Source organism: Oncorhynchus keta, chromosome 18 (genome assembly GCF_023373465.1).
Source record: "Oncorhynchus keta strain PuntledgeMale-10-30-2019 chromosome 18, Oket_V2, whole genome shotgun sequence".
In the NCBI taxonomy this organism is placed as follows: domain Eukaryota; kingdom Metazoa; phylum Chordata; class Actinopteri; order Salmoniformes; family Salmonidae; genus Oncorhynchus; species Oncorhynchus keta.
In genome coordinates, this window is record NC_068438.1 from 26490396 (window position 1) to 26509580 (window position 19185).

General features: G+C 43.9%; 1 protein-coding gene across 2 annotated transcripts; it reads right to left on the reverse strand.

Annotated features, from left to right (window-relative positions):
• Window positions 1-141: 141 nt before the first annotated feature.
• tirap (toll-interleukin 1 receptor (TIR) domain containing adaptor protein) lies at window positions 142-18996 on the reverse strand. Of its 2 annotated transcripts, none has more exons than XM_035792394.2 (3): window positions 18338-18996; window positions 3191-3754; window positions 142-3050 (listed from the first exon to the last, which is right to left on the reverse strand). In XM_035792394.2, the coding sequence occupies exons 1-3, from the start codon at window positions 18429-18431 to the stop codon at window positions 2872-2874; spliced, it is 837 nt and encodes a 278-aa protein (XP_035648287.1). In that variant the 5' UTR covers window positions 18432-18996; the 3' UTR covers window positions 142-2871. The 2 variants fall into 2 exon arrangements, with proteins under 2 accessions (XP_035648287.1, XP_035648288.1); XM_035792395.2 differs by lacking the exon at window positions 18338-18996 and adding an exon at window positions 4480-5740 and having other exon boundaries at window positions 144-3050.
• Between the last annotated feature and the right edge of the window lie 189 nt (window positions 18997-19185).

Below are 19185 nucleotides of genomic sequence, written 5' to 3' on the forward strand. Positions count from 1 at the left end.
AAGAGTGAAGATAAGGTCACATGTAAAAATGGGTGAACTTCCCCTTTAAGGTAGGAAAGCTGATTATTCATCCTTGTTATGACCAATGACTTATATAAACCCTGGATTTCTATTTGCTATGCATTGGCCATTGAGAGGATTTGAAGCCACCTGTCGGCCATATTGGCACTCCCTAGTAAGAGCAGTCCTCCATAGGAATAAATGGAATTATTGGTATTTCAACTAAATGTTATGTATTTGACAAAATTGTATATAAGTATTTTTTGTGGATTTTTAAAATGTATTTTATTGAACATTTATTAATCTAGTCAGTTAGGACCAAATTCGTATTTACAATGACAGCCTACCAAAAGGCAAAAGTCAAAAGGCCTCCTGCAGGGACAGGGGCAAAAGAAATAACTAAATAAAATATAGGACAGAACACAAATCATGACAAGAGTGATGCCACAACCCTAGATAAAGAGAGACCTAAGACAACAACATAGAAAGGCAGCAAAACATGACAACACAGCAGGGTTGCAACACAGCATGGCAGCAGCACAACATAGCAGCACAAAACATGGTACAAACATTATTGGGCACAGACAACAGCACAAAGGGCAAGAAGGTAGAGACAACAATACATCACGCAAAGCAGCCACAACTGTCAGTAAGAGTGTCCATGATTGAGTCTTTGAATGAAGAGATGGAGATAAAACTGTACAGTTTCAGTGTTTGTTGCAGCTCGTTCAAGTGGCTAACTGCAGCGAACTGAAAAGACGAGCGACCCAGGGATGTGTGTGCTTTGGGGACCTTTAACAGAATGTGACTGGCAGAACGGGTGTTGTATGTGGAGGATGAGGGCTGCAGTAGATATCTCAGATATGGAGGAGTGAGGTCTAAGAGGGTTTTATAAATAAGCATCAATCAGTGAGTCTTGCGACAGGTGAGAGGAGTGATGTGTCCTATAAAGAGCATTGGTAGCAAATCTGATGTCCGAATGGTAAAGGATATCTAGCCACTCGAGAGTACCCTTACCTGCCGAGCTATAAATTACATCTCTGTAATCTAGCATGGGTAGGATGGTTCTGAATCAGGGTTAGTTTGGCAGCTGGGGTGAAAGAGGAGCAATTTACGATATTAAATTATTTTTTTTAACCAGGCAAGTCAGTTAAGAACACATTCTTATTTTCAATGACAACCCACTGTTCCCAGGCTAACTGCCTGTTCAGGGGCAGAATGACAGAACGACAGATTTGTACCTTGTCAGCTCGGGGGTTTGAAGTTGCAACCTTCCGGTTACTAGTCCAACGCCCCAGGTGGAGCCCCAGGTGGAGGTGTTCAGAACAAGGTTAAGGGCAGGGAAAGCTTGTTGTACACTAAGAAAGCTTTGTTGTAGAGCGTTTATCACAAAATCCAGGGAGGGGCCAGCTGAGTATAAGACTATCATTTGCATATAAATGGATGAGAGAGCTTCCTTCTGCCTGAGCTATGTTGTTGATGTAATTTGAGAAGAGAGTGGGGCCTAGGCACGAGCCTTGGGGTACTCTCTTGCTGACAGGCAGTGGCTGAGACAGCAGATGTTTTGACTTTATACACTGCACTCTTTGAGAGGTAGTTAGCAAACCAGACCAAAGACCCCTCAGAGACACCAATACTCCTTAGCCAGCCCACGAGAATATCCACTGTATCAAAAGCTTTGGCCAAGTCAATAAAAATAGCAGCTCAATGTTGCTTAGAATCAAGGGCAATGGTGACATCATTGAGGACCTTTAAGGTTGCAGTGACACATTCATAACCTGAGCAGAAACCAGATTGCAAACCAGAGAGAATACTATAGACATCAAGAAAGCCAGTCAGTTGATTGTTGACAAGTCTTTCCAACACTTTTTATAAACAGGGCAAAATAGAAATAGGCTTATAACAGTTAGGCTCCGCTTGATCTCCCCCTTTAAATAAAGTAGTGGGGACAGTAACATTAGTACTCTAAATAATACTTGAAAGAAAATGTTTGTATATAGTTTAATTTTTATGTTTAGCTCACATAATGTAATATTAAAGTATTCATTAAGGTGTCTGTAATAGAATAATCATATAAAAAAACGAATGTAGACATTAATAAATACATTTCTTATAGCTTCCAAAATAGTTTTACGCTTGAGGAGAAGTGCCAATATGGTTGCCCGGTGGCTTCAATACAGCACCCCGTTAGTCATCCAGGGTTAATACACATCATTGGTTATGACATATCAGAGCAACATCATTTGTACCAGAGGGATGTTCTGCTCTACTATCTTGCATCACTCTCCCATGTTGGGTTACATATTATTCCACTGAAAACCCAGTCCAAGTACGTTTCTATTGCACATAACTCTGGCTTTTGAGCACCATGTGTGAATCAGTGTACATTGAGATCGCAAGTCTGCACACAACAAAATGGATTAGATGTATTAATATTTACATTTGTGATAAGAAACTCGATATAAAAATAAGTTAATTGTGGTCATGTCAGATCAGTCAACCAGTGCAGTCCCACTGGTCAAAGACCTCAATTCAACGTCTATTATACGTTGGTTGAACATTATTTTATTTTATTTGATTGAAATTATGTAGAAACAGTGTTGATTCAACCAGTGTGTGCCCAGTTGATTGTTTTTGTAAGGGGATTTCCCTAAGTCAGTCAGCCCCTTCATTATATTCTAGCTATCATGTGATTTCACAGGAGGTTGGTGGTACCTTAATTGGGGAGGACGAGCTTGTGGTAATGAATGGTATCAAATACATCAACCACATGGTTTCCAGGGGTTTTATGCCATTACATTTGCTCCATTCCATCCATTATTATGAGCTGTTCTCACCTCAGCAGCCTCCAGAGTGTGATGTACAATAGTCCTATGAATCTGCAGCCTCTGTCCTCTCAATCTCCTGAAGTGAAAGCAGAGGCTCAGAATTCGGATAGTTTGATGACAGTTTTGTCCTTGGAAAACAGGATGCCCCTTCCAATCTATTGCTAGTACTGTGCATGTTGCAATCAACTTTAGCAGCATCTTTTTCATCCATGTCCTCCAAGTCTACAAAGGAAAGCACAAAGAGGTTATTCAGCTATAGATTTGAACGTGTCTCTAGTTGTTGTTGACAGATTACTCTTTGTCAACAACCACACAGACTCTTAATAATAGCTGAAGAATTGTACCAGACTTTTACTACTCACACTTCAGCACTGTCTTGTACACCTGTGTGTAGCCTCGCTCTGGGTTCTTGCTCAGGTCTTTGTAGTAGTAAAAGCGTAGCTCCTTTGGGTACTGAGAGTAAGACAGGTTTAGGACCAGGGGAATGATCCGGTTGGACATGGGCCCCTCAGACAGTGCCTGGTGCATCATGTACTGGCACCAGTCATCCAGCAGGAAGTTAGGGGTGATCAGAAGGGCCCAGCAATGGCTGCTCTGCACAGCCTGGCATAGCTCGGTGGGGATGGCACCCCCCACGCTGGCGTCACGTTGCCGCAGGAAACAGCGCAGGCCACAAGCCGGTTTCTCCAGGTAAGTGGCCAGACGGATGGCTTCTTCGATGTCCACAGGGCTATGGCACACACACAAGTCGTAGGTCTGGCTCCAACGAATCATAGAGCTCAGAAAAGGTGGTGGTGGTTTAGGAGTGGAGGTGGGAACCAATGATGAGGCACCATCGACAGAAGGGGGTGGAGTCCTGACCTGTACATGTGGAGAGGAGCTGCTCTGTGGAGACTCTTTTTTCAATAAGAGTCGACGGAACCAACCTGAAACAAGAGAATTAAACATGGGTTCTTTCCAGTGGTGCAAACTACTTAAGTAAAAATACTTTAAAGGACTACATAAGTAGTTATTTTGGGTATTTGTATTCTATTTAACCATTTCTATTTTATATTTTACTTCACTACATTCCTAAAGAAAATGTAATTTTTAATCCATACATTTTCCCTGACAGCCAAAAGTACTTGCTACATTTTGAATGCTGAGCAGGACAGAAAAATGGTCCAATTCATGCAGTTAAAGATAACATCCCTGATCATCCCTACTTCCTCTGATCTGACCAATGCCCTAAACACACATGCTTCGTTTATAAATGATGTCTGAGTGTGCCTTGGCTATCCGTAAATAAAACAATAACAAGAAAATAGTTCCATCTGGTTTGCTTAATATAAGACATGTTAAGTGATTTATACTTTTACTTTCACTTACTTAAGTAATTTAGCAATTACATTTACTTTTTATATTTAAGTATATTTCAAACCAAATACATTTACTTTTACTCAAATAGTATTTTACTGGGTGACTTTCACTTTTACCTGAAACATGTTCTATTAAGTATGACAATTGGGTATTTTTTCCACCACTGGTTCTTTTACATCATAACTGTTTATCAAAACAGGCATGTTTATATCCAATTTGTGAAAAAAAGTTTTGTTAAGTTGATCATCTACAAACAGTGCATGTGGTTTAGGAAAAAAGTATTTCAACTTACCGTACATGCTCTTGACATCATTCTCCAGACTATTGCAATGTTGTACCTCCAATAAGAAAAACTGTACTGTAATATCCTTCACATTTGATTTTCTTCTCTCTTGTAATAGATGTGCTGCTCTGTATACACACTAAGCACTTAACAGAGTTGATCACATAAAACATTAATTCTCATTATTGAAGCAAAAAATAAAAGTTAACTACAAAAAAAATGTCATAAAACACACCAAAGTGTTCCCTGATACTCCCAGCAGAAAAAGAGGAAGCTGAATCTGTAGCAGCTGCAGCTCACTGTTTGTCTAAATGTCTTGATTCCCACAAGGCACAATGTCTCTCATTAAATTGCAATATAGATATGTTTTTTGTCCATAGTGCAGAGCAGGAGAGGTCTAGCCTATAGACTAAAAATAATCCAACTGTAGCATGTTTTCTAACGTAGGCTACTTGATCGTCCATCTGTCCAACTGCAGATTCATTATTCTTGTCTGGGTTAGAATCAAATCATTCAGTAGGTAATCAAATATTTTAGGGAACTATGTACGCAACAGGAAGGAAGTCATGCAGTTACCATTTTAGCCACAACTTTCACAGACAAGCTGTGGCACAACGTGTGATGTATAGCTGTTTAATGGTCCGTCATGCATGTAGGCAACTGTATTTATTTCTCAATTTTAACACCACAAGCCATAGTGATAGTAGCCTATTATGTTATTTGAAGGAAGTATGAATACAGACCAAAACCTCTCATTAGCAAAAGTGTTTCGTAGTCAGTGTGTGTCCTTTTAGTGGTTAAGAACATCCGTCTTTAAACCAAATGTCAGTCTTTCAAGGAGATTGACACACCACTAAGTGCATAATATGACAACCTACTTTTGAAAAGTGAGAACATTTCAAAACAATGTACATTTCCATGTGTGATTGGTAAAATAACTAAAATGGCCTAAGCCTTTAATAAATGACACACTTCATCAGAAAGATGGATTTAGCACCTTGTCCAAGAGGACAAACATACTGTAAGCTTTAATTTTGGAGCAAAGAAAAGGGGAGAGGAGGAACTTTCTTTGGCTAGGGATAGGCCTACATGTCAGTATTGTATGAGAGTTGATCCCATAGCAGTAATTGTAGTACCATAGAACCATCTGATCTGCAACCAGATTTGTGTTTTGCATTGGACATAGCTCATTTACAGATGGAAGAGGAAGCGAAACACCCCACTCGCGGGTGGGTGGGGGGTTTTGGCCAGAGGGATGGTATTTTCTTGCTCTCCATGTCATCACAAAACTAATAGTGTGTATTCGGGGGGGTGCATGGTGGAGACCTGGTTTGGACTTTCCACCGTAGTGGCACCTAAGGAAACACCTACACACCTCCCTGGGCACTGACGGGACAATCCCTTGAAAGCCCTCTGTTGCCACGAAATAGTGGGATCATGCGAAGCCAACCTGTGAATCCCCAACACAACAGGGAACGCAGGAGAGTCGATTAGGAAGAGACTAATTCGCTCCCTATGACTCTCCGACGTTATCATAGTGAGCGGAGCTGTGACCTCCCTAATTAGCCCCGACCCCAAAGGACGACTGTCTAAGGCATGTATAGGGAAGGGAACATCAGACACAATAGGGATCCCTAATCTCATAGCAAAGGAACGGTCCATAAAGTTCCCAACCGACTTATGCTGGGAACGTGGGGAAATCTCGGAAATTCTAGCGACAACCACGTGTGCAACAGGGAGCTCTGGGTGAGTGGTGTGCCTACTCACCAACACTCCGCCTGATACCTCTACCTCCTGGGGATGGATAAGGAGAGATGGGGGATGGAACTGATGGACCCCGATCAGGAAGTCCGCGGGAGGCCAACAGGTTATCCAACCAGATCGATAGGTCCACCAGCTGGTCCAGTGTAAGGGTGGTGTCCCTGCAGGCTAGCTCCCGACGAACGTACTCTCGTAAGTGTAACAGGGTTATATTGGTGATTCCCCTTGCCACTTTATTGTTAAGCCAATGGGTTTTTGGTTTGAGTTTGTCTTGCCTTCACCTACTCAACATGGCATCTTATTGGCTGGTTTGCGTAGCTTGCTTACGAGGGGGGATGTTCCAATTAGAATCTTCCCAGTGAACAAGCACCAAACCAGCGGTAAGTTGTTGGTTGCAAAGCACCGTACATCAAAAGTGATTTTATGCTCTCAAGTGATGATTTAAATGTACAATTTATATCAAATAGTTCGTAAATGTTATTCAAACATCACACATAAGATGCAGGGGTTTTTGGAGAATATTTGTTGTGCATTTTGTTGTAGAGAATTCCCGCCAGTATTAGCTAGCAACTTACTGTGTCTGGTGGGGGGGGTTCATATATTTTGTACAGTGCGTGAGTGCAGAGTTGGATGGTGAGACGGGCATTGCATGACGTGCAATTTTGTGTCGTTCTTATCAGGTACATTGTTAAAGATATTATATTGTATATTGTAATTGTATTATTTTGGTAACTGCCCCAGTGAACAAGCACCAAACCAGCGTGCGTGAGTGCAGAGTTGGATGGTGAGACGGGCATTGCATGACGTGCAATTTTGTGTCGTTCTTATCAGAATAAAGCTACATGATTGGTGCTACATATTGGAGTTCCGTGTCGATGACTGATGTACACAACGCCAGAAGAGTACTGTTACAGTGGTGCCGTGACCGTTCTTCTGGATCGGATCATCCTTCGCTGGATTTCCATCCCAGAACTTCGCCGTGGTTGCTGTTGAAGAATCAGATGAGACGTTGCTGGTGCAGTTTGGCGATATCGCATTTCGCCAAAAGATGGCGCCACTAGAACGTTTTATTATTGCAATTGATGATTTCCCTGGCTGAGGCTCTTCACAGACAAAGGATAACTTTTGTGTTACTTGTTTATTTGCAATTCTGATGTATATCTGATATAAGTAGGCTGAGTTTTACCAGTGTACTAGATATACGTGAGATTTAGGTGATATATATACATACATGTTTTGCTGTTTACATTTTCATTAGGGTGTTGATTTCCCATTGTTAAAATGGAAGGTGTTGGGAGAGGTAGGGGTTTCCTGTCATTTAATTTGTCACCATCTGTGGGTAGGGGTTCAGTCAAAATTCCAGTTACTTCTACACCTATGCCCAAACTGGAGGGTTTTGATGATAGTTTATCCATGGACACGCCCAAGGATGTGTATGAAAGAGTTTTGCCAAATACAGGGAGTGGGGAGGTCTCCATGGATTTCATAGCAGACATAGTAAAGCAGATTGGTCATTCCATTGGGGAGAACATTGCCTCCTGTTTGGAGTCAAAGGCAATTGTTGGACATGTTGGGGACAATGTTATGGGGAGTGTATGCAGCTCGAGGGGTATGGATGTGTCAGGCCTGAACCTGGTATTGAAGTCTGATATCAGGGAACCGGTGTATTTTCGGGGGGATGGCTCTGAAAAGTGCACAGTGCATGAGTGGGAGGATATGGTAATGGTTTACATGCGTAAGAGGGGCGTGTCTGTGATGGACCAAGCAGTTGAGGTTATGGGCAGGCTTATGGGAAGGGCCCGCGATGTTGTTAAAGTTGGCATACGCAGCAATCCCTCCATTGATTTATCTAAAGGCCCGAGTCCCATCTTTGACATACTGAAACAACATTTTAGTGACACTGTTTTTTCAAGCATGCCCCTTGCTGACTTTTATGCCACATTACCTCTGACTGATGAACAACCATTTGAATATTGGCTCAGACTGAACAGGGCTATGGAGGTTGCAGAAGATTGTCTAAAGAGACAGAAAAAAGTGTTGAAGACCCATCTCGTGATGCTCACAGTCATGTTCATCAGACATTGCCCTAACGCTGAACTGTCCCTTATCTTTGAGTGCAAGCCATTACAGCAATGGACCGCTGCAGACGTTCATGAGAGGCTGGATGAATACAGGAGGGAGCGGAGGTACTCTCACTTATCTAAGGTGACCCCAGCCATCGCAACAATGAAGCAGGAAGTTGGTGCTGTCATGCCGATCACCATGCCTGCTGTGAGGTCCCACATGGAAGTACCCAATACGTTGCCTTACCCAACCCAGACTATTCAAGGCTCAGCTGAGCCCATGGAACGTATCCTTGCCATGCTGGAGCGTGTGCTGGAGCAGAGGCCACAACAGTCTGACCATAAGTTCCAAAAAGGGAATAGGAGCAAAGTGAAGTCTAATGGGCCATGTAACGTGTGCGGGGATGCTGGACATGATACTTACTTTCACTGCAGGACCAATCACCTCTGCTTTCTTTGTCATGTAGCTGGCCACGCACGCTCTCAGTGCCCCAAGGCCGCAGCTCTGAGCACAGCTAGTGGAGTCCCTACAGTAATCACTGCTCAGCTTCCGGAAAACTAGTAGGCCTGCATGTAGAAGGGGAGAGTGTTGGGCCTTTTGTAGAGTCCCCATCAGTGAGAGCTGTTGATTTGGAGTCTGTATATAAAAGTGTTTGTGACGAAATGGAGACTGAGAAGAGTATCATAATGCAGAACACACAGAGACTTTCCCCGTATGATGATTTATTCTATGCCAATGTGTTAATAGGAGGAGAAGTGGAAGTGAGAGCTATGCTTGACAGTGGGTCCATGGCTTGTACCTTGAGCTCTAGGGTCTTACCTGAACTGTTGCATGCAGGAGTGTTGAAAAGTCCATCATTGAGTCCTACAGAGGTAGTCTTGGTTGGTTGTGGTGGGTTGAAGATGAGGCCTTTGGGAGTATGTGAGCTGGAGATGGAGGTGTACGGATGTAGAGTTGCTGTGCCTACACTGGTGGTTGAAGGCCAGAGTGATGACCTCATCTTGGGCAGCAATCTCCTAAAGCACTTGATTCGCCACCTGAAGACGGATGGAGGTCTCTGGAAGAGGGTTTACACTCCTGTGTGTGACGGGGGTGAGGAGAGCAAGCTAATCGAGATGATGGCTAATGTGGAGAGATGGAGAGACAGTGAAGTACCTGACAAAGTTGGAACTGTGAGACTAAAAGGGGCTGTGACTCTAGAGCCTATGCAGGAGCACTTAGTCTGGGGCAGACTACGAAACACTCCGAATCTATCAGCTGGCAGTGCTGTTGTCATTGAGCCCAGCAGTTCAAGGTCAACACCAAGGTCAATACTAGTAGGGAGGACAGTAGCTCTATTTGTAAGTCGCTCTGGATAAGAGCGTCTGCTAAATGACTTAAATGTAAATGTAAATGTATTGCGGGGGGATGGGTGGCTCCCTGTTAGAGTGATAAACCCTTCTCAGAAGACAGTGACATTGAGACGAAACGCCACTCTAGCCGATGTCTTTCCTTGCATGGCTCTAGAGGACTTTGACTGTTCGGGTGTGAATGATGGTTCATCAGCAGCCTTACAGCAGCAAGTGCAGAGAACGGCTGATATACTCACTGACTGCCAAGATGACTTGACACTGACTGACGGTTCCAGCCAACTTCACGACACTGACGGACCTGACAGTTCAAGTGATCCTGAGGTCTTACGTGACTTAGGTTTGACTGATATTGATGTCTCCTCCTGTCAAGCGTCTCCTGCTGGTAAGAAGAAACTCATCCAGCTCATAGCTGAGTACCAGTCTATTTTTTCCAGGCACAAGTTGGATTGTGGAAAAGCTTCCAGATGTCTTCGCCGCATTCAACTGAGTGATGAGAAACCCTTTCGGATGCCCTACCGACGCCTTTCACCAAATAATTATGAGAAGCTCAAACAAGCATTGAATGAGATGGAAGAATGTGATATCATAAGGAAGTCTAGTAGTGAGTTCGCCTCTCCCCTTGTCCTTGTATGGAAGAAGTCTGGAGACCTGAGACTCTGTACTGATTTTCGTTTGCTCAATGCTCGCACCATCAAAGACGCCCACCCACTCCCTCACCAGGCTGACGCGCTGGCTGCGTTAGGTGGAAATGCCTTTTTCTCGACAATGGACCTTACCTCTGGCTACTATAATGTGGAAGTGCATGAGGATGACCGGAGATTCACAGCTTTTACGTCCCCATTTGGATTGTACGAATACAATCGAATGCCACAGGGGTTATGTAATAGTCCGGCAACCTTTATGAGGATGATGCTAAACATCTTTGGGGATCAGAACTTTCTTAGCCTGCTGTGTTACCTTGACGATGTCTTGGTCTTTGCGCCCACTGAAGATCTGGCTATACAGCGCCTGGAAATGGTTTTTGAGCGTCTCAAGGCTCACAACCTGAAGTTGGCGCCAAAAAAGTGTAACTTTCTGCAGAGGTCTGTGAAGTTTCTGGGGCATATCATTAGTGCGGATGGTGTAGCTACAGACCCTGAGAAGGTGAGGGCCATTACAGGAGTAACAGAAGCTGATCTGATGAAAGATGGCACTGACATTCCATCTCAGAAGAAATTGAGGTCATTCCTTGGGATGGTGGTGTATTATCAACAATTCATTGAAGGTTGCTCGACCATTGCAAAGCCTCTCTTTGGATTGACTACTGGACACAAGGCTCCACGCTGGAAAAAGAAGCGAAGCTCACCTGTCAGGAAGTTGACGGCTGCCGACTGGACAACAGAATGCAGACAGGCCTTATTCCAGCTAAAGCAAGCCTTGCTGGACCAGGTTTTGTTGGCCCACCCCAACTTCGAAAAACCCTTTCTACTCTCGGTGGATGCATCCAGCAATGACTTAGGTGCTGTGCTATCTCAGGTGCAGGAACCGGGAGCTACAGCGAGACCTATAGCCTTCGCGAGCAAGTCCCTCAGTTATGCACAGTCAAGGTATCCTGCGCACAGGCTCGAGTTCTTTGCCATGAAATGGGCTATCTGTGACAAGTTCCACCACTGGCTACGGGGACAGCAGTTCACGGTATGGACGGATAATAATCCCTTGACATATATTCTGACCAAAGCAAAGCTTGATGCTTGTGAACAGAGATGGGTCGCCAAGCTGGCACCGTACGAGTTTGACATTAAATACATCCCTGGAAAAATGAATGTGGTTACAGATGCTTTGAGCAGAGAGCCCTTCGTACGACGCAGTGCACTCCATCGCCTGACAAGGGTCCCGTACGAGACCTTACTAGCTGAAGCCGACGCTGTGCGCACAGACAGAGTGCAAGATGTGTTTCGCTGGTCCAGCCACCCCTTTGACAAAGCCTCTGACTCCAATGAAGTGGTCATTAGCTGTCAGGCTACTGTTGACCCCCCATCTGGTGCTTTATCAAGACATGAAGTTGCAGCTGTTCTTCATTCACATAGGTGCTGGGTGGGTGAAGTGGGCTCACATGCACTGCTGTTGCCACAGCTCCCACAGGCTGTTATGCCATCAGAGCAGACCGATGTCGATGTTCTGCCACACGACCTACTGATGAGTAAGCAGCGTGATGACAATGTGATCAGCAAAGTCATCTTCTTTGTTGAGAGGGGGAGAAGACCATCCCGGAGAGAGCGTGCCCATGAGAGTGTTGAGGTTTTGGGTCTTCTCAGAAGTTGGGACAAGTTGACCATGAAGATGGGTGTACTGTATCGTGTTTCGAAGAATGTGGTTACAAAGAGGAAAATGTATCTGTATGTTGTTCCAGCCTCCATGAAAGCAATGGTGTTGAAGGGTGTCCATGATGAAGCTGGCCACCAGGGCCAACAGAGAACAGTCTACCTGACAAGACAGAGGTTCTTCTGGCATGGCCTGGAGAGGGAGGTAAAATCCTATGTGAAGTGCTGCAGGAGATGCGTGGTGAGCAAGACTCCTGATCCGGAAGCAAGAGCTCCTCTTGAGAGCATAATAACAACTGAGCCTCTTGAACTAGTGTGCATAGACTTCTGGTCTGCAGAAGATTCTTCAAACAATTCCTTGGATGTGCTCGTTGTTACTGACCACTTTACCAAATTAGCTCATGCCTTCTTGTGTCCGAACCAGTCTGCTAAGTCAGTAGCTCATCAGTTGTGGAACAACTATTTCTGTGTCTACGGGATGCCTCGCCGTATACACTCAGACCAGGGAGCCAACTTTGAGAGCGCTTTAATAGCCGAACTGTTGAGTGTTGCAGGCGTTCAGAAGTCTCACACCATGCCGTACCATCCGATGGGGAACGGGTCCTGCGAAAGGATGAATAGGACTTTGGGAAACATGATCCGGGCCCTGCCAACGAGAGCAAAGCACAGATGGCCTCAGGCGCTGAAGTCCCTTACGTTTGCATACAATTGTACAATCCACGAGACCACAGGATTTGCCCCTTTCCTGCTAATGTTTGGGAGGACGCCAAGACTGCCTGTTGACATAGTCTTTGGCTCGGTCATAGAGAACCCAGAAGTTGTCGACTATGACCAGTTTGTTCAGTCTTTGAGGAGAGATCTGAAAGAAGCCATGAATGCAGCACAGGCATCTGCAGTGAAGCAGTTGAAGAGGCATGCTGACCTTTATGACAGAAGAGTCAGAGGAGCACCAGTGGAGATTGGGGATCGAGTATTGCTGGCTAACAAGGGGGAGCGGGGAAAGCGGAAGCTCGCTGACCGTGGCATGGCATCTTATTGGTTGGTTTGCGTAGCTTGCTTACGAGGGGGGATGTTCCAGTTAGAATCGTCCCAGTGAACAAGCACCAAACCAGCGGTAAGTTGTTGGTTGCAAAGCACCGTACGTCAAAAGTGATTTTATGCTCTCAAGTGATGATTTAAATGTACAATTTATATCAAATAGTTCGTAAATGTTATTCAAACATCACACATAAGATGCAGGGGTTTTTGGAGAATATTTGTTGTGCATTTTGTTGTAGAGAATTCCCGCCAGTATTAGCTAGCAACTTACTGTGTCTGGTGGGGGGGTTCATATATTTTGTACAGTGCGTGAGTGCAGAGTTGGATGGTGAGACGGGCATTGCATGACGTGCAATTTTGTGTCGTTCTTATCAGGTACATTGTTAAAGATATTATATTGTATATTGTAATTGTATTATTTTGGTAACTGCCCCAGTGAACAAGCACCAAACCAGCGTGCGTGAGTGCAGAGTTGGATGGTGAGACGGGCATTGCATGACATGCAATTTTGTGTCGTTCTTATCAGAATAAAGCTACATGATTGGTGCTACATATTGGAGTTCCGTGACTGATGTACACAACGCCAGAAGAGTACTGTTACATAAGCTACACCTGTAGTGATCGATCAGGGCCCGCTCATTCCATCCCGCGCCGGCCGCCAGAGTTCTAAAGACCAGCGCAAAATCTTGAGCACTCCTCATCCCCTGACGTAGATGAAATAGGCGTTCCCCCGCCGCTCTCCCCCCAGGTGATGATCGAATACCGCCCGGAACTCCTCATAATCATCCAACGCCTGACCTTCCCTGCCCCAGATGGCGTTGGCCCATTCCAGGGCTTTACCGTTCATACAGGAGATGAGGGCACTCACTCTCTCGCGTCCCGAAGGGGCTGGCTGGACAGATGCCAGGTAGAACTCCAGCTGCTGTCCCATCATACGCCCTCGGTAGCGAGTGTTGAATCTCACCCGATCCTGATTACGGAGGGGTGGACATCACGGTAGGTAATGGTGGAACCTGAGGAGACATACAGGGTGCACGGGTAAACCCCCTCTCTCCCATTGGTCCATGGTTTGCAGCACACGATCCATGGCTGTACCCAGACTCTGCAGCATGGTCCAGTGCTGCTGAATGCGCTACTCCATTTGAAGCGGAGGGCTGGCTCTGCACCTGCTGACTTCATGTTTATGGTGCGTGATTCTGTCAGAGTCTATCTAAAAGACAGCGAAGGACTCAGGCGCAGGACACAGATGAGAGTAACAATCACTGATATACTCAATCCAAAACGTAACAAAATCCCGTTCCAAACAAGAACAAAACAGGACTCAAACTACAACACACCGGAATACACGAAAGACAATCACGCACAAAACAGAAAGGGAAACTAGAGGGTTAAATAAGGAACATAATTATGAGATGGGAACCAGGTGTGTAAACAGACGAAACAAAAGGAAAAATGGAACATGGATCGGTGGCGGCCAGAAAGAGAGGGAACAGCTTCGGGTGGAAGTCGTGACAGTTTTAACTTTTGGGTAGAACTTTTTAACTTTATATTTTTTCTACAAAACATAGACATGTGCCATTTTCACATTATTTTGACACTGGACAATTTTGACATTGTCCAATAGATAATGAAAATGAGGTTGAAAAGTGGTAAAGTTGCCATTTAAGAAGATACATTTTAGAAATAGGCGGGGTTTATGACTTTGTGGCAATCACAGAAAATCAATGTTTTTTTGTATGCTGATGATTTGGCTCTATGGAACAGAGGTGGAAATGTGAAATATGTGATGAGGAAAATGCAAGAAGCTGTGGAAGTGTTGGGTTGTCCTTTGCATGGGTTGATGTAAGTTTTTCCTTTGACAATCAGTCTTCCAGATAGATGACAAAGGCACAGGAACCTTGGTATAAAACTCTCTAGTAATAAAATGCAATTGCAGACAAAGATTCACATACAGAATACCTCAGTAGTCTATAGTAAAGATCTGTGTGGCGAAACGGGAAACGACGCTCCTTATACTAGTTGGTGTGGACAGCCTACCATCAATCATACCTTAACATTCTATCTAAAATAAGAAAAACATGTCTAGACTGTGGTTTCTCTCTCTACTATCTCGGCCTTGAGCCTGTGTGACCATCAGCAGGTGCAGACAATTCTCAGCCTGAGAACTAAAGCAGTACATCTCCATTTACCCAGTACTTTTCCATCATTGCGCATTGCAAGCATACAAGGTCATCACATATATACAGTAATCATGGCATTGACTGAATCGACTGAATCTGATGCGTATACCCAAATAATTCTCTGCAGCTGCCACCACATCAATTTGAATTGTTATTATTTTTTAGGACTGGGTTGGATCGCATCCAACTTTTAGGGTGCATACACCGCCACCTACTGTACTGGAGTGTGAGTCCAGTCACAGCCAACCTACTGTACATTGCTTTCTCTTCATTAGTCATGTTACTCTACGAAAGTGAAATAGAGCCCTAGACACCACTTCCTACCCATTTCCTCCCCTCATTACACCACCCCAACCCCATCCAGCCTCTCTAACCCTTTCACACATCTCTCCCTATCTATGTCATACAGTTCACAAAATATCAACACATGCTCCACCGTTCCTCCACTAAACACTCATCACACAGACCTGTTTCATGTCTCCCTATCATCCAACCTATCATTCAAACCTGTGTGCCCAAACGTAATCTACTCCACATAACTTCCTCTGACCTAAATCTCATAGGATTGCGGTGGGAATCATGAAACCACGTCTTTGGAATGCCCCACAAGGGTGAAAGAGAATGAGGTGGCCAAAGGCAGGGTTGAACAGAGCATTTCATACACAGCAGCTGTAAAATGGTTGAGAGTTTGAATGGTGCACCAGAAGAGTCCATGGTGCTGAATAGGCCTACACTGCAGGCTGCAGGGGTTGCCTTTCACCAGCAGGATCCTGACATTTTAAAGCTTAAGAAGGTGGACATTGTGGCCTTTATAGCTATTGTAATTAATGGCACTGCCAAGGTGGAGAGAAGGTCCAGGAAGATAGAAATCATAGTGGATGTGGCGGATTGGTTCCTGGGGCTGAAAGATTTCTCAGCAAAGGAGTTACATGGAATATTGGCACAAGCTGTACCAACCTCTCAGGTCCTAGCCTGAGAAGGAAGATATGGGATAATTAAAAGAAGGAAGGGAGAGTGTTGTTTGTTTTGGCAATGTATTATTTTGGATTAAGTTTGTTTCACTATTATGTATGGATTTTAAAAAATGTATTTATTATTTATTTGCATTGCCGCCTTCCAGTTGGTGGCGGAAATCCCCCTTTTTGGGTTGTAGTCCACCATAAAACAAGAAGAAGGAAATATTATTATTAAGAGCTTTGACTTCAGAAGCACGAAAGGGTATGCTGAGTGGAGTCCCATCCTCCCAGGCTGTTGGCATGGTGCAGGAGCAGATAGGGTTAAAATAATGGAATGGGGTAGTGGGGTTTTAATAATATAATAATAATAATATATGCCATTTAGCAGACGCTTTTATCCAAAGCGACTTACAGTCATGTGTGCATACATTCTACGTATGGGTGGTCCCGGGGATCGAACCCACTACCCTGGCGTTACAAGCGCCATGCTCTACCAACTGAGCTACAGAAGGACCATGTGACTATTAAACACTGTAATAACACCTGTAACCCTGTACATGACTATTAAACACTGTAATAACACCTGCAACCCTGTACATGACTATTAAACACTGTAATAACACCTGTAACCCTGTACATGACTATTAAACACTGTAATAACACCTGTAACCCTGTACATGACTATTACACTGTAATAACACCTGTAACCCTGTACATGTGACTATTAAACACTGTAATAACACCTGTAACCCTGTACATGTGACTATTAAACACTGTAATAACACCTGTAACCCTGTACATGACTATTAAACACTGTAATAACACCTGTAGCCCTGTACATGTGACTATTAAACACTGTAATAACACATGTAACCCTGTACATGTGACTATTAAACACTGTAATAACACCTGTAACCCTGTACATGTGACTATTAAACACTGTAATAACACCTGTAACCCTGTACATGTGACTATTAAACACTGTAATAACACCTGAAACCCTGTACATGTGACTATTAAACACTGTAATAACACCTGCTACCCTGTACATGTGACTATTAAACACTGTAATAACACATGTAACCCTGTACATGTGACTATTAAACACTGTAATAACACCTGTAACCCTGTACATGTGACTATTAAACACTGTAATAACACCTGTAACCCTGTACATGTGACTATTAAACACTGTAATAAAACCTGTAACCCTGTACATGTGACTATAAAACACTGTAATAACACCTGTAGCCCTGTACATGTGACTATTAAACACTGTAATAACACCTATAACCCTGTACATGTGACTATTAAACACTGTAATAACACCTGTAACCCTGTACATGTGACTATTAAACACTGTAATAACACCTGTAACCCTGTACATGTGACTATTAAACACTGTAATAACACCTGTAACCCTGTACATGTGACTATTAAACACTGTAATAACACCTGTAACCCTGTACATGTGACTATTAAGCACTGTACCCTGTAATAACACCTGCTACACTGTACATGACTATTAAACACTGTAATAACACCTGTAACCCTGTACATGACTATTAAACACTGTAATAACACCTGTAGCCCTGTACATGACTATTAAACACTGTACACTCAACCATGACAGTCTAATGTGATTCTCTAAAACTAAGTGTATAAATGCTGAGTAAATGACAGTTCAGTCTGCCAATTAATGAACTAAACTTAATGAAGTCAGAGACCTGTTTATTCAGCAGGCCTAATGTTAAACACAGAGTAAACTGATGCTGTCCACCGTGGTAGTATGGAGTAGTGTTGATCATTGTGTGTGTGTGTGGTCTTGTTCTTCGATCCTCACGGGGAAATGAAATCCCCAAAGTCCCCACAAGGATAGTTAAACGAGGAAAATCATCCCTGTGGGGTTGGGTTTAGGGTTAGAGTTTGGGGTTGGGTTTAGGAGTTAGGTTTTGGGGAAAATAGGATTTTGAATTGATGTGTGTTGGTATTTGGCAGGTTTGTGTTGTTGCAAGTTCCTGGGATAGCTGGCTGCGATATCAGTAACATGCCTAATATTGATGCCATCACGCTGACAATAAAGGACGTCAGCACAATAACATTGATAATAAGCAGCTCTAGGCAGACTGCAGTCTTCCTGTATAGGTATTGACATAAAACTGTTCTAACTAAAGTGTACAAGATAGCACAGAGGTGAGAAAGAAGGGAGCGCATACCTTCCATTATGTCCAGAGGTCGAGTATGTCTGGGGCATTCTGACGGGAGTGGAGCATAGCACCACCTCCACCCTTTCCTCCTGTTTTTCTCCATTGTCTGGAGTCACCGTTTCCTGCGGCGGACCTCCTGTTTGGGTTGGCCTCTGAAGCCCTGCTCCTGCGGCCTCTTCGCCATTTTCCAATGAAAGCTCTGTGCTGCTGTTTTGCAGGTCTTCTAAATCTTCTTCCTCTTCTCCTCCTGACACTGCCAAAGACGAAGGGCTCGGAGTGTCTCTGATATCTCCTCCCAGGCTCTCATACATCCTGGGTGTGTCTAGGTCTGGGCTATTGTTCAGACTCGCATCGTTATCACCCGCAGCCTTCAACACCACCTCACTCTCGATAATATCTGTAGCCATCACAGCTGATCTGCTGCTGTCCTTCCAACAGGGTCTGGATCAAATGCTTCAAACCTCAAAGCAACACTTTTATGAATATGATAATCTTGCTGGTTTGTTAGCTGATAGCTCTAGTAGTAGCTAAATACAACAACAAAAAACGTCATACATTCACAATTATTTTCTTTGAAGTTAAGTTGTCAAACTGAGTGAGTCGGGTATAAAGAAACAACGTAACTAAGTTAGCTAAGTTACTAGCTTAACAGCCCGCTAGCCGAGCAGTGCGTCCAACTGTCCCCCCTTAATGACTGTAGGGTTAGTTGGAAGGGTGTATTTATTTTATAAAATATTTCCTTTTCACGTTTTCCCATTTCTTATCACAAAGTATAATGGATTTCAATTATAGTCCAGTTTGTGGCAGTAATTACCACATTTTGGATGCCAACCGCCATTAAACCTCGAAGAAGAAGA

Excerpts from the sequence above, each read along its gene's own strand:
- tirap (XM_035792394.2), bottom strand. The coding sequence starts at position 18,431 with ATGGAGAAAAACAGGAGGAAAGGGTGGAGGTGGTGCTATGCTCCACTC. Across the intron at positions 3,755-18,337 it reads ACCTCTGGACATAATGGAAG|GTTGGTTCCGTCGACTCTTA; the intron begins GTATGCGCTCCC and ends CTCTTGTTTCAG. Across the intron at positions 3,051-3,190 it reads GTACAAGACAGTGCTGAAGT|ACTTGGAGGACATGGATGAA; the intron begins GTGAGTAGTAAA and ends TTTCCTTTGTAG.